Source organism: Ipomoea nil, unplaced genomic scaffold (assembly GCF_001879475.1).
Source record: "Ipomoea nil cultivar Tokyo-kokei standard unplaced genomic scaffold, Asagao_1.1 scaffold0813, whole genome shotgun sequence".
Taxonomy (NCBI): Eukaryota; Viridiplantae; Streptophyta; class Magnoliopsida; order Solanales; family Convolvulaceae; genus Ipomoea; species Ipomoea nil.
The window spans coordinates 1,241,978-1,256,545 of record NW_017617241.1 but is presented as its reverse complement, the minus strand read 5'-3'; the positions used below and the strand labels follow the sequence as shown (position 1 = coordinate 1,256,545).

General features: G+C 35.4%; 3 protein-coding genes across 3 annotated transcripts in view; 2 read left to right on the top strand and 1 right to left on the bottom strand.

The window, feature by feature from the left end:
• LOC109178170 (alkane hydroxylase MAH1-like) overlaps positions 1–3,504 on the top strand; it is a 34,671-nt gene extending 31,167 nt beyond the window's left edge. Inside the window, exon 2 of the mRNA XM_019327741.1 lies at positions 2,545–3,504. Coding sequence (XP_019183286.1) covers positions 2,545–3,412 — 868 coding nt within the window. The 3' untranslated portion in view covers positions 3,413–3,504. The remainder of the gene's footprint in view (positions 1–2,544) is intronic.
• A 5,376-nt stretch (positions 3,505–8,880) lies between these two features.
• LOC109178176 (WD repeat-containing protein 87) lies at positions 8,881–10,134 on the bottom strand. Its single transcript, XM_019327749.1, has 2 exons — positions 9,517–10,134; positions 8,881–9,456 (listed from the first exon to the last, which is right to left on the bottom strand). Exons 1-2 carry the CDS (start codon positions 10,045–10,047, stop codon positions 9,244–9,246), a joined length of 744 nt encoding a protein of 247 aa, XP_019183294.1. The 5' UTR covers positions 10,048–10,134; the 3' UTR covers positions 8,881–9,243.
• A 676-nt stretch (positions 10,135–10,810) lies between these two features.
• On the top strand, positions 10,811–14,187 carry LOC109178174 (mitochondrial import inner membrane translocase subunit TIM50-like). The gene is made up of 10 exons (XM_019327745.1): positions 10,811–11,159; positions 11,442–11,530; positions 11,833–11,869; positions 11,965–12,026; positions 12,159–12,272; positions 12,590–12,694; positions 12,771–12,869; positions 13,323–13,479; positions 13,588–13,690; positions 13,800–14,187. Exons 1-10 carry the CDS (start codon positions 10,883–10,885, stop codon positions 13,846–13,848), a joined length of 1,092 nt encoding a protein of 363 aa, XP_019183290.1. The 5' UTR covers positions 10,811–10,882; the 3' UTR covers positions 13,849–14,187.
• The last annotated feature ends 381 nt before the right edge of the window (positions 14,188–14,568 follow it).

The window sequence follows — 14,568 nt, the reverse complement described above, 5'->3', positions numbered from 1 at the left end:
AATTAGTAGTACCTATTGTCCTACTTCCATAACTTGCATTGTATACTTGATAGTAATAACAATGACTCTACAAGTAGTCAGAATACTTATGCCGCAATGTGGCCAGCTTCATCAACAATTTTCATATTCATTTTGCACATGTTCATTTTGAAGTTCATATTTTTAGAATTAGTATGAATGAGTATAGTAATTGATTTTGTGTTTGTGCCTGTGTGCGTGTTTTTTATAAAATATTTTTGATGAATTGATACTAACCTTGGAGTACCTACTGCTACGTACCTTTTCACCATAATGCATGTAGTTAAATAGTTTGTCACTTTGTGCATAAAACCTTTTTTAAACAATGGCTACATCCTATATACCAAGTATTTTTTATGTCATGGTTTATGATGCTTTTGCCTTTAATCCAAGCATGTTGAGCCTAGAAAATGAAATGAATTGTAAATTTATATTAGTTCTAACATATTTAAAGGATGCACAATAAGTATTTTACATACATGATCAATGAATGCTGCAACAGTGACTATTTTTTAATTGAAATTTCTTCATTTTCTGGATTCACAAGAGTGATTGCAACATTGTTGTAGTCTCGGCATCTTTTTAATGCATCAACTGTATCACGATGTCCTATTGCCCTATATTGACATTTTTAATAATGAGTTTTAAATGTAGTTACATAAGATAATGGTCTAATTACCATTTACACATTATTAACAACATAAAAGCATATAAGTCCTTCAATTGTTCTGTTCGAGGTACTTTTGATTCAACGATTATTGTTGAATGAGTTGTTGTGTATTTTTTTTATTAAGATAATCTAAAATGTATAAAATTTATAGTTTGTTGTTCAATGACCATTTTTACAATTGATGTCAATAGATTATGAAGATAAATAATTCAAAATATATGATCACAATAGATATTGTTATAATGATATAATCGTATAAGACTAATTATTTGACCAAAGTTCATATTAAATTTTATATTATATTTTTTTAATACACTCTGACATATTCGTAGTATATGGTCAATAATTATACAAACTCTAATTAGGATGTAGTTCAAACCTACCACCTTTCTTATAGAAATCAATGAGTAAGTTAAGAATAATAAATAGTTAACGGAATACTTTGTTACTGAACTTTATACTAATGGAATGCGGGAGTATTTAAGGAAAGAAAATTATATAATAGGGGTAAAGTAGGACAATGAAAAAAAAAAAAACTAAAATCAAAATAATCTGAACCATTTATTTCATCAAGTAATTACACCAACATTTTTTGTTAGTTCCTGTTAGGGGTCTAACTTTATTGATTTTTATTAAGTTTAATTGTAGATAGATGTAGATATAGATCAAAGATACATATGTAGTATATATATACAATCAGCATTATGACTATGTTTGACATACCTAACTTATAAGTGATAATAACTACTAGCTTAGGGTGTGTTTGGAAATCCGGAAAATGATTTTTCGGGTTTCTAGTGTTTGGAAAGAAGGAAAACTAAAAGTCAATGGAAAATATTCTCTTGGTCAATGAAAAATGAGCCCCTTTTTCAAGAAAATGACTTCCCCATTTTTTGAGGGTAAGTCATTTTCCATCTTCCAATCTAAACATACACACAACAAAGCCTTCCCAGCTTCTTCTCCCAACTTCACCTCTTCCTTCACCAAAAGACAGTATTCCATTGTACAGCCAAACACATGAAAGGAAAATGACCCATTTTCCAGAAGTCATTTTCCTGGTTTCCAAATAGAGCCTAAGTTTACATTTCAAAATAAACTATTATTTTTTCCGGCACAACAAACATATAGCCTATAAATAAATACATTATATAGGTTAATCATCACCAACAGCAATACACAATGGTTAAAGTAGTTGCTTGGAGTATATTATGTATTATTTTGTGTTTGGCATTTCTGAGGAAGATTGTGAAGAAAAGCCGCGGAAGCTCATCGGTTCCCACAAATTGGCCTGTCATCGGAATGTTGCCGGCGATCCTCAAGAATGCTCACCGCCTCCACGATTTCGCGACGGAGCTTCTCAAAGACGGCGGCGGCACATTTGAGCTCAAAGGGCCTGCGTTTGCCAACTTGGACATGCTCGTCACTTGTGACCCTGCAAACATCAATTACATTCACAACAAAAACTTCACCAACTACCCAAAGGGCACCCGTTTCCAGAAAATCTTTGAGATTTGTGGAGATGGGATTATTAACTCCGATTCTGAGATCTGGGCGCTTCACCGGAAAACCACCATTGCTCTCATGAATCACGTCCGTTTCCGCCTCTCGTTGGAAAGGGCTGTCTCGGAAACGGTGGAGCATGGATTATTAACAGTTCTTGATCGTTATGCTCAAAATGGAGCCTACTTTGATCTGCAAGAAAATTTCAAAAGATTGAGTTTTGATCTAAGCTGCCAAGTCTTTCTGGGTAAGAACCCGGGAAGCCTTTGCATTGAGCCACCCGGCGACCATCCTTTCCGTAAGGCGATCAACGACGCAACCAACGCCATTCTCTACAGACATATCCTCCCAGAAAGGTGTTGGAAGCTACAGAAATGGGTGGTTGGGATTGACAGAGAGAAGAAGCTTTCTGAAGCTTGGGATACTATTGATAACTTCATATACACCATACTTTCTGAGAACCAAGAACATGACAAGACAGGGTTTATCTCGTACAGACCATCAGATAGTATCTACGGGTTTTCCTCGTCTGATGAATCTAATTTCAGCATGTTGGCTTCACTCTTGAAAGCATATAAAGGAAAATCGAAGCGATTTCTTAGAGACACTTTGGTGTCTTTAACCATAGCCGGAGGAGGAGGTACGAGCAGTGCAGCCATTACTTGGCTCTTTTGGCTCCTGGCTAAAAACCCTCGGGTTGAGGCAAAGATCCTTGACGAGATCAACATGAATCATGCAAAACAAAACAGGGTTTTTAAGGTAGAACAATGTCAAAACCTAGTCTACCTCCACGCTGCTTTGTGCGAATCTCTTAGGTTATTTCCACCAGTACCTATGAACCACAAGCTCTCATTGGAGAAAGATGTTCTCCCTAGTGGCCATAAAGTCAACCCAAACACACGAATCATCACGTCGTTTTATTCCATAGGGAGGATGGAAGCAATATGGGGTAAAGACTGCATGGAGTTCAAGCCTGAGAGATGGATTTCAGACACCGGAGGAATCAAGCATGCCTCATCCTACAATTTCCCCATTTTTAACCTCGGACCCAGGACTTGCTTAGGTAAGGAGATGTTTTTCCTAGTGGCGAAAACAGTTGCGGCTAGCATCATACTCAACTATCACTGCCAACCACTAGAACCTCATTCTCCAGTTCAGTATTCAGATACTCTTGTTCTTGAACTCAAACATGGTTTCAAGGTCAAACTCAACAAACGTACCTAAGTGATCGATACCATCAATAAGGTCATATGTATTTTACCTATAAGTGATACCATCAATAAGTTCTATTCTGTGTTTTATTCTCATTTGCTTCAGTTCAGATCTGGCATGAAATATCAGCTGCGCTGTAATTAACTGTTATTAACAGATTTATTTATGGGGATATATATTAGACTAACTGTTATTGACGGAAACAATCAAACAAATTAGGATATTGGACTAACTGTTATTAACAGATTTATGGGGATATATATTAGACTAACTGTTATTGACGGAAACAATCAAACAAATTAGGATATTGGACTAACTGTTATTAACAGATTTATGGGGATATTTTCAAAAAAAAAAAGATTTATGGGGATATTGGACTAACTGTTATTAACGGAAACAATCAAACATATTTCTGGGCTGGATGATCAAAGTCCATAACCAGTCCAATAAACCTAAAGCCCAAATTCAATACACTATTGCCAAAGGAAAAGGCAAATTATGTTGTGCATACGGATGCAAAAACGACGTCGTTTATTAAAAACGCGCGTCTCCCCTTTAAAAAAAAAAATTCAGGTTCGATTCTCAGCAACAACATAGGAACTAAAATTTCAGAATCGATGAACTATAATTCCAGAATCGATAAACTATAATTTCAGAATCGATAAACTATTATGAACTAAAAATTCCAGAATGAATGAACTAAAATTCCAGAATCTATGAACTAAAATTTCAGAATCTATGAACTACAATTCCAGAATCGATGAACTACAATTCCAGAATTGATGAACTATAATTTTAGAATCGATGAACTATAATTTCAGAATCAATGAACTAAAATTCCATAATCTATGAACTAAAATTCCAGAATAAATGAACAACATAATGTTGTTGCTGAGAATCGAACCTGAATTATTCTTTTTTAAGGGGAGACGCGCGTTTTAAATAAAACGACGTAAGTACGCATTTCATAAACCTCATTCATGTATATATATAATAACTTACAAATTAATCCGCATTGACAATTCAGTTGGTCACAGTGGTGAAGTTTGAAAATAATGATTGGGATTTAGTTTCACCAGTAGAAATGTGCACAATGGATCTGCCCACTTTGAAAATAATTCCCACATTACCGTTGCCCACTTTGAAAATAATTCCCACATTACCGTTGCCGAGGTTCAAATAATTATCTCTTTTTCTAAATACTGGACACTGAACCATTGAACTAAACTCGTGCATGCGGTTATATAACCATCTATTAATATAATGTGCATGTCCATTACTTAATTAAGGGAATGTTGGACTAATGATCATGATTGCTAAGTTATGTCTTGGGAAACGCATGCACTCATTTTCAAGACTTTCCCTAAACTACTCGGCATATTAATGTGATATTAAATTTTGCACATACTAGCCACATAGTAGTAGTATAAATGTGTGTGGACCGAAACAATTAAATTATGTTGGTACGTAAGTGGTAACCTACGCAAACGTGACACGTAACGTAACATGTAAAAAGATGTTTAATTAATTCCAACCAAATTAATCGAATAGTTGATTAGGTAACTACAAAACTAGTTCTAAGTTTGACTATCCGTGAGAATTGTTTATTAATTTTCTTAGTTTGAGTCAGTCAATTATAAACAACTTAAATAGTTAATCTCTTTTGATATCTTTTATCAATTAGAGTGACAAGACAAAATACGTACATTTTCACATAACAGCTATGGGCTTGTTTATGACCTATATTAAAGGCAGCAATTTGCGTAGACAAGGATCAGTACAAGATTAATCCATTAGGATTGACCCTAATACCGTATATATTATGAAACCTTAAATTTAATCAATGACTTAAAGATGTTGTTTGTTGCACGATCATAATTAGGTTATCAATTTGCGAATCATATTTTAACCAAAATTTCATTGCGCACAATTTCGCCGATCCAATACGGCACCCACTCGTGACGTTTCTTAGACATAAATCATAATGAATGGAAATTATGGTTTGATTGCAGAACAAGGCATTCAAATAGCCATGATTTATATATCACAATTAATCACTTAAGTTGATATTTGTATGCATACTTGTGAGCCATAGAATGAATTCATTTTTCTTTAGAAAGATGGCACTATATACACGCAACGCATTTTTACACACAAATTTATATAATTTTGTTGGATTTAATTTGATAATGAGTTGAACTTGATACAACTATATAGATCTGCATGATTTTACTAGGCAGTATTATACACTTATATTAGTGCCAATAGTATCCCGTAAAACTACATAATTGTACCAAATACAGTTTGGCACTGGTGTCGATCAACATTGTAACAATTCTCTAAAATTATGTTAACATATACAAATTTATGTGCAAGTAGTACAATTATTTCAATTTTATGGGGTTCGGAACCCTAGGGTATTTAGTTGGAAAGAACTTTTTGATCACTTTGAAGATTCGAGAAATATTTCAATTCATTACTGACGAATTAATGAATCCGGCCTGTATGATATCACATATTAAATAGAGCTAGCTAGAATAGTCACATACATTTGATTTGAAGTTTCATTCCATAGGACCAGCTTAGCTTCAATTCCTCATATCAGATCCCCTCTTCATAAGGAATCTGCAATATATTTCTGGCTCAAATTTCTTCATATCTAACTTCTGCTATATAATTGAAGATTTATCTAGTTGGATATAATCATTATTTTTCCACTTTTTTTTTTTCCGGCAACCCACAGATAAATATTGGTGAAGTCTACCTTGTGATTCTAATCGATAAAAGACAAACCAACTTATGTTGTCCATAGATAGGCGGCTCAAAATAAGAAAATTAACAGATAGTTTTCACGAGTCAAACTTGAAATCTTTTGGTTATCAATTTAATTGTGTGATGTCCCATTTTTTCTTCTTTAGATTAGTTTCATTCGTGGCATCTCAATAATGATTGACTAGCTGCTCTACTTTGGTTGTTTGTGCCTAATTATCTGCATTGTATCTTCCCTGGCCTATTGTCATCTTCAATTCTGATCCATCATTTAGCAGTCCATCTTGGCAGAATGTCGTACACATAAAGCGCCTAATCATTAATTGAGGTTTTTTCCAACCATTAAGATTATCTTTATCCCTGAAATACTCTCACTTTCAACAGTGGTCCTACCTCACCGCTCTACATCATGTAATTCTTTCACTATTTTCTTTACCTTCGTCACTTCGTGCAATACTCTCTCACCTTCAAAGAATCAAAGTCCTTCCCGCTTTATCACATCACATCAATACAATAAAATAACAAAGTAAAAAAGTACAAAAAGACTATCGCATGACAACCTTGTTTGTACTATATGCAGGCTTGCATTACATACACCCAATGTTGCAAAATACGTTAGGCGCCCGATTTTTTAATTTTTTTGTTTAAATTTAAACTAAAATTTATAAAAATTCACTAATAAAATATAAGGTTTCACCAATTTTTTCTTAAAAACTATTTACATAAGTGGTTGTAAAATTGTTCAAAATATTGTTGAAACTATCTAAATTCATAAAAAAATTAAAATTAAAAGTGAAAGAATCATTTTTTTTTTTTTTTTTGAGAAATTGGAGGGACAAACCGCCTACAGCTTTATTTAAAATATATTCTGCCGTCGATCGTAACATTAGTGAGACCAATGCGTAATAAATCATTGGACACGATATCGATCACGTACAATAACAAAATATTGGTGATATGATGAAGTGTCCCTTTCTGTACAGATGAGTTTAATTTAATTGCTAGGGTTCATCAGAAGAGTCATTTTCTTGAACCTGATATCAGGTGAAGTATGGTCAGTATCAACTTGCAGTAAAGATTACCACTTCCACTGATTAGCTAGCTTGAATGCAGTGGCACTCGTCATCATATCATCATATCAGGCCATTCTAGATCTTGCTAATTTCTTTCACTTGTGATTTGTTTTACTTTTGTTTGTTGTTTTTTTACATTCATTATTATTATGAAAATTGACTAATCTTTGCTGAATTTGGACCCATTGTGCATGGAGAAACCCATTGTGATGTGTATCTACACATGGGGGATTCTTGAAAATGAAAGCCATATACTATTTCCACCACATAAGTGTAAATTTCCTGTCAGGACACCTGTCTACCTCCAACGCTACAAAACAAACCCAATCAATTATGAGGACAAATTTATATCATAGGTAATTCCACTTTACAGTGTTAATTGTATTTGGTATAATTATATATAAGATGTCTGGGTATATAAGGTATTGATAGTATCTGGTATTATATATTAAGCGAAACAACTATCAGTTAATAACAATTAATTTACCAAACACTTCTTTACAATCAGCTAATGTTATTAACTAGTTATACCCTCTAATTAACTCAATCAGCTAACAGTTAACATTCATTTACCAAACGAGGCCATAAAAATCGAGATGTAGTGTTAATTGGTAGCGTGTTTTGGTATTGGCTTAGCAGGTTAAATTCAGCATCTTATCATCAAATTGTTATTCAACATTCTGTCACCAAAATGTAGTGTTGATTGATATATATATACAAATATAAAGAAATAAAATTGTGTTTTCACTGTTAGCTTAGTAAAATTTTTTGACATAAGTGTTTGATTATGACAATATCAAATACTATGAGCAAGGTAGAAAGGTAGGACAATTATATTTTATGATGTCACGAGCAACATAGTTCATTAGTTCCGAGGAGGTGAGTTGAATGATGAAAACATAGTACAGGTTTACATGGTAGTGCCTATGGGAATGATTTGAAGGGTAATAATTCAATTCCAGAAACAGGCCGGAAAATATTGAATGGCAATATGTTGGGAGTAAAAGTTTTTACTGTCAAAGTCCATACATTTCCCAATCTTTGTCGTACGACTTTTGGTCTTTTCCACAATCATTAGCGTACTTCAGCTTCCACTCTTGGATACTACGAATGACGCCAACCTGACAGACCATTTGGATTTTCACCGATCATTATTGAGCTTTCCATACTCTGAATATATAGCTAGCCGACAACTTTCTTAAAAATATATACTCCGTAATAAACAATGTTTCTGATTTTGTGGAATTATATTATATTATAAATTCCATGAATCCTTTCCAACCCTCACTCTCAATGTTTGTGGCACGAATCCGTCTCCTATCCTTTCCTTGCTTCATAAAAACAAGTTTTAAGTAAGGAGATCGACTGTTAGAGCTAAGACCCCACGTACTTTCTAATTCCTGGCCTCACGCTGACGCTCACGTACAGCTGTGAGTGTCCCAATGATCTAGAAAAATTAATTAATTTTTTTTAAAAATCATAGATAATTAAAAATTTACAAATGTGTCTAACCATTTAAAACCACTTTTTTTATAGGTGGACAGTAGTAATAGCAATAACTTGGTGATCATACATGAGAATTAATAAGTTTGGTGCATGGTAGACTGAAGTTAAAGTATGGACAGCGCAGCATTCCATTTATCATTTATGTGTGAAAACTCCAATTCCAAGCAGCCCACAGACCACAAACCAACAAATTGTCTGACCAATAATTAACGTACTTAACATCTAAACATCATTTGATGTGCTCCAATATATATGGGTGCCTGTCGTTTCTTGCAGATCAGGTAGAGAGAGTATAAGCAAACAACAACTTGCACATACATAGGATAATTTATAAACCATAATAATAGTCATATTAGCTAGCTTAATGAGCTAGCTTATATTAACAGCCTTAAAACTGGCAAAAATTATACAACCTGCGGTGAACTAATACTACCGGTGGAAGTACTTAGTACACAGTTTAATGTAACTTATTAGATCGGAAATAACAAGAATCGATCATTTGACCAGCACTAAGTGCTGCTGAGCTTCAATCCTAATGTCTTCCTTCATCTTCCTAATGAATTCTTCAAACTTCTTGTTCAACTCCTCCGGGCTTAACTTGTTTAACCTCTCTCTTTCTTCCGCCACTTCTTTCTCAGCTGCTTCAGTGAAAACCTCATTATTGTTGAGTTCCTCAAGCTCCTCATGATCATGATCATCTCCTTCCATGATAAAACTTCTGCAATCTTCTTCCATTAATGATGCCTTCAAGAACCCATCACTTTCCTCCTCTTCCTTGTCTCCCACGATCATTAAACTTCTCGAATCCTCATCTTCTCTTTCTTCTTCTTCTTCTTCAATAATCACGTGCTTTTCTTCTTCTTCTTCTTCTTCTTCTAGGACGTCAGAATAAGCATTTTGAAGAAGAAGAAGACGACTTTCCATGGCTGCTTCCTTGTGTAACAAGGAATCCAGCAGTTTTGCATGCGGGGGTGGAGAGTGAACGTCGTCGCCGTGGATGAGATCGTCGAAAACTGCGGGACCAGAACGTAGGACGAGGCGGCCGGATGTTTTAGCGAGGAGTACGAGGATTCCGTTGCAAACGAGGAACATGTAGTTCTTGTCGAGGGCGAGGCTGAGAACCTGGATCGGGAATGCAAGAAGGGGATGCGAGTTGCGCCATGACATGTAGGAAACGATGACGGAAAACAAAGAAACTGAAACTAACAGTTTGGTTGCTTTCTTCATGGGTTCGGAAAACATTAATTCACTCAAACTTTGTTTGTTTTGCTGCTCCATTTCTCCTTTCGCCACCGCCATTAATATATTAAAACCCCAATCTCTCTCTCTCTCTAGATGAAAGAGAAAGTACTGTGAGGACTGAGGAGAGATGTTTTGGGCGGTGGTCTGGTTGGAGTAATGGCCATAGAGTTGCTTGCTATATATAGGACTTGGAAGTATGTGTGGGCCAAACAAACAACAATGTGATTTTCACAAATTATACCATGGACCGGGATCTACTTTGCATTATAGAACTTAGTCTAAAAATAATTTTCAGATTCTGTATCCTATAGTTGACACATTATGTATTCGTCGTTGATAGTTTCCGTAGTTGTAGCTATCATATTATGTGTTACCAATTATAAAAAAAAATAACCTTCAAATTTTGTATCTGTAGTTGACACATTATGTACCTGCAATTGATAGTTTCTGTACTTGTAGCTATCATTTTATGTGTCAGCAATTATAAATTATTTGTTTATATATACAAAAAACGGTTAACTGGTAGTCTGGTATAGAATGTGTCAACTGAAGGTACATATTTTTGTATAATGGTTTATAATGTAATATGAACACTGGTTCATGGTATAATAATTGTGGGATTAATTGTATGGCCAAAAGTAATGGGCTCTATGTTTTAGCAAGAAAGGCCCAAACCATTGAAAGCTGGGCTTTAAAAGCTATTATACATGGACTCTTCTGGCCCAACGGAGAAATCATATAGAAGGGCATTTTCGTCCATCACAAAACCCGGCCCCACGAAAAGCCAAATTCTTCATTTTTTTTTACACAGTCAGTAAACCCCTCGCAGAACCCTTCTGCAAGTCGTCTCCGCCATTGCTCTATGTTTAAACCCTAACGATCGATCACGAAAATGCACGCAGTAGTTCGATCTCGTTCGGCTCGTGTTTTCTCTCTTCTTTCGAGGAACAGCCGCCGCTCCTCTTCGAGCTCCGCCACCAATCCCCCGGAGGATCCGATCATATCCTCTGCAAGAGTCGTCCACAACCAATCTCCGCCGTCGCATACCTCTCCACCCTCTTCTGTGCCTCCGGCAGCTGGAGCTGAGAGTAAACCATGGAATTTTCTCAAGTACGCCCTCGCCGCCGCCATCACGGGCGGTGCTGCCACAGCTGGATACGCCACCTACGGTTCGATTGAACTTATTGATTTTTCCCTTCCCTTTAGCTCATTCACTAAACATTTTTCCTTCTTTTTCTATGCTAAGTTTGAATTTTTATTCTGGTTGACGTCGGCATTGATGTTTCGAAATCGTAGAATAGCTAAGAAGCAGTGTCTTGATTTGCATTTGTCTTCTGAAATAAGGAACCGTTATGAAAATCAGACTATAACTTATTATCACAGTAAATATTGTGTCCTCCGAAATCCCGTCCATTTTCTTTCATGATGACTGAGGTATGCCCCCTTTCCAGCTTACTCTTTGGATGAAGTTGATCAAAAGACAAAGGCTTTACGTGCTGCAGCAAATTACACTGTTGGAGATGATGCACCTGCTTCTGAGGTGAGTGGTCTCTTTTACATGTAATTGGTTTATGAGAGTTTGAATACTAGGATCAGCTAAGTTTGGATTGACTTCACGGATTCTAAGTGCTAAATCCCAATCATGAGCTTTTGCAATAACTTTCTCTTTTTCTTAATGGTTTTATTCCAAAAGAGTTCTAGTCTACCTCCTCTTTTCTTGGCCATACTTCGTGTTTCAACTCCTTGCTATTGCGCGTATAGATCTATGCTCAGCATATATGAATCATATTGCAGTAATGTTTGGATATAGAATTTGAAGGAATTACTTTTTGCTTATTTCAGAAATTTCAATCTCGGTTGTACTCTTCTGTAATGACAGGTGAGCAGCTTTACCTGTACTATTGCTCATCAACTTTTTAATCCAAGAAGGGCCTTTATTTGTTATGTATTTTGATTATCTCTTTGCTATTTCAGTGCCTGCAAAGTTAGTTGAATTTTACCTAGACATGAGGCAGTTGACAGAAGAACATGTTCGAGTTAAGTAGCTATACATGATTTATATTCTAGTTAGTTTTTTTTTTTTTTTGGGTTCTGCCTCATTGTTTCTGTTTCTTCTCTTGCTCCTTTTTTTTTCCAGATAAATTGAAATATTATGTTTTATATTATAGGGTTATACAGAACCAACATCTGATAAACTCCTGCCAGATTTGCACCCCATGGAGCAGCATGTGTTTACCATTGTTCTTGATCTAAATGAGACACTGATATACTCTGATTGGAAGGTAATTCTACCCATGAAGTGATAAAACAACTTTGTCTCAGGCTCTACTTGCTGAATCTCTGTAGTTTATATTACAGCATAACTTATTATGGGCCTTTATGGCTGATGCTGGTTCGTATAAAATCTTGCTATACATCTTACTGGGACAATGTGTTGACCAGTGACTTTTTATTGCCTTCAGAGAACTAATACCATGCCTTTTACCTTTCTTTAAATTTAATTTTTTTCCCTGTGCCCTTTTCTCCTTTTTTCTTCTAGACAATGATACTCTGGTATTGAAGATAATTATGAATTACTGACTTGTCTCTCATTTTAAAGCGTGACAGGGGTTGGGCAACTCTGAAAAGACCTGGTGTTGATGCTTTTCTCGAACATTTAGCTCAATTTTATGAAATTGTTGTATACTCTGACCAGTTGAACATGGTATCTTTAATTACTCATCTTGATTATTTACTGTTTTGTAGTTGCACATTTTAAGATGTTCTCTTGGCATTTGCAGTATGTTGATCCTGTTATTGAAAGGTTGGATCAAAAGCACTGTATTCGGTATCGGCTCTCAAGAGGTGACACTAAATATGTCAATGGGAAGCATTATAGAGTAAGTTTTTGGGGTCCATTGGCTATATCTGCTATTTATTTCTGGAGTTCTTTATGCACCTTTTGGCATCATATTTTTGTCCCCTGCCCCTTAGTCATGTCAACTCTCTTCCTTTTTTCCCAAATAGTACATAAGTACATTTAGTGATTTGAAAGATAACCCTACCACAATAGCTACCTGAAGAAAATTGTACTCTGTTAAGAGAATTCAGACAGTATGCTAAACTGTGATATTGCTTTCTTTTGACACGAGGCCTTTTTGCTGCTATATGGTTTCATCATCTAGTAAATTTGATGTTGTTGCTGAGTTCTCTGTAAATGCACTTGCTGTATTTCCTCCATTACTCTCTGTAAATGCACTTACCATGTTTTCATATATATATATATATGAATGTTACAACCATTGGTTCAAGATAGTATTGTTAATTCTTTTCTAAATTACTCCTGCTGCCAGGACCTTTCGGCACTGAACAGGGATCCTGGAAGGGTTATTTATATTAGTGGTCATGCAGTTGAAAGTAGCCTCCAGGCAGAAAATTGTGTGGAAATAAAACCATGGAAAGGAGAAGTTGAAGATACAGCACTTTTGGATCTTATTCCATTTCTTGAATGTATGCACCTTATATAATACTTGTCATGTTTTCTCAATGGATTGTGTTACACTAAGGATTCGCTTACCTTCAAAACTGATTCTATACTACTCAATCTTTGGTCACCAGATGTTGCCAAACATAGGCCAGCTGATATCCGGGCCGTTTTAGCTTCATACCAAGGACGTGATATTGCCAAGGAGTTTGTCGAACGATCCAAAGAGCACCAGAGGTGATGCTTTGCTTCTTATTTACATTAATTCCCTCATACTTACATATATTGGATAGGAATGGAATTGTTTACTCTTTCTTTATTATGCTTAATTGGTCCAATTCCACAGGCGAATGCAGGAACAAAAGCAGCAACATGGCAGTTTCTGGCGTCGCTAGGCGAATGCAAATGGAAATTGTACGAGTGCAGTGTCTTCGTTGAAATAATGAGAACGTGTGAAGGCAGAGACGTATAATTTAAACCAATTTTGAGTCGAGAACTCCATCCCGGTCTAGAGAAATCAACTGGCCACTTAAGTCTTCATTCTTTTTTGCATTTGAATGGTTGAGTCCACCAATATAATTGCAATTTGTGTACTATAGGCTATAGCTAACTGATATTTGCTTGTATTTTTTTTTTTTTGTCTGGAAAAAAAATGCTATTTTACTTGGCCCAACATTGTAATGGAGCTGATCTACTTCAATTCTTGGATATTCGATTAATTTTCTAGTTATTTCTTTTTGGTGAACGAAAACCTACCGTTAAACTCAAAAATACTACAAAGAGTTAAATCAACTTAGGTTGTTTATACTTGACCGATTCAAACTAAAATAATTAATAGACTGTTTTTACTGAAAATCGAACTTGAAACTTTGTAATTCTTAATCAAGCCTTATAATCTACAGTTTTCCCTTCTTTATTTCTCAGTATCAGTAATACTGCACACGTCTTCCACCTTCGCAAAACCCAGTAATTATATTAATTGCATGAAACTGGCTTAATTGAATTGGTCTTTCATTTTATATATAGTGATAGTGATTACGTCAAAAATCGACCGGTCAATGACGTAAAACGCGTAGCACTGGCACACACGGATTTGCACATGCTGAGTTACGTCA

Coding starts and splice junctions, on each gene's coding strand:
- LOC109178174 (XM_019327745.1), top strand. CDS start 10,883: ATGCACGCAGTAGTTCGATCTCGTTCGGCTCGTGTTTTCTCTCTTCTT. Junction 12,027..12,158: donor TGACAGAAGAACATGTTCGA/GTTAAGTAGCTA, acceptor TTTATATTATAG/GGTTATACAGAACCAACATC. Junction 12,273..12,589: donor TGATATACTCTGATTGGAAG/GTAATTCTACCC, acceptor CTCATTTTAAAG/CGTGACAGGGGTTGGGCAAC.
- LOC109178176 (XM_019327749.1), bottom strand. CDS start 10,047: ATGGCGGTGGCGAAAGGAGAAATGGAGCAGCAAAACAAACAAAGTTTG. Junction 9,457..9,516: donor TCGTGGGAGACAAGGAAGAG/GAGGAAAGTGAT, acceptor AGAAGTTTTATC/ATGGAAGGAGATGATCATGA.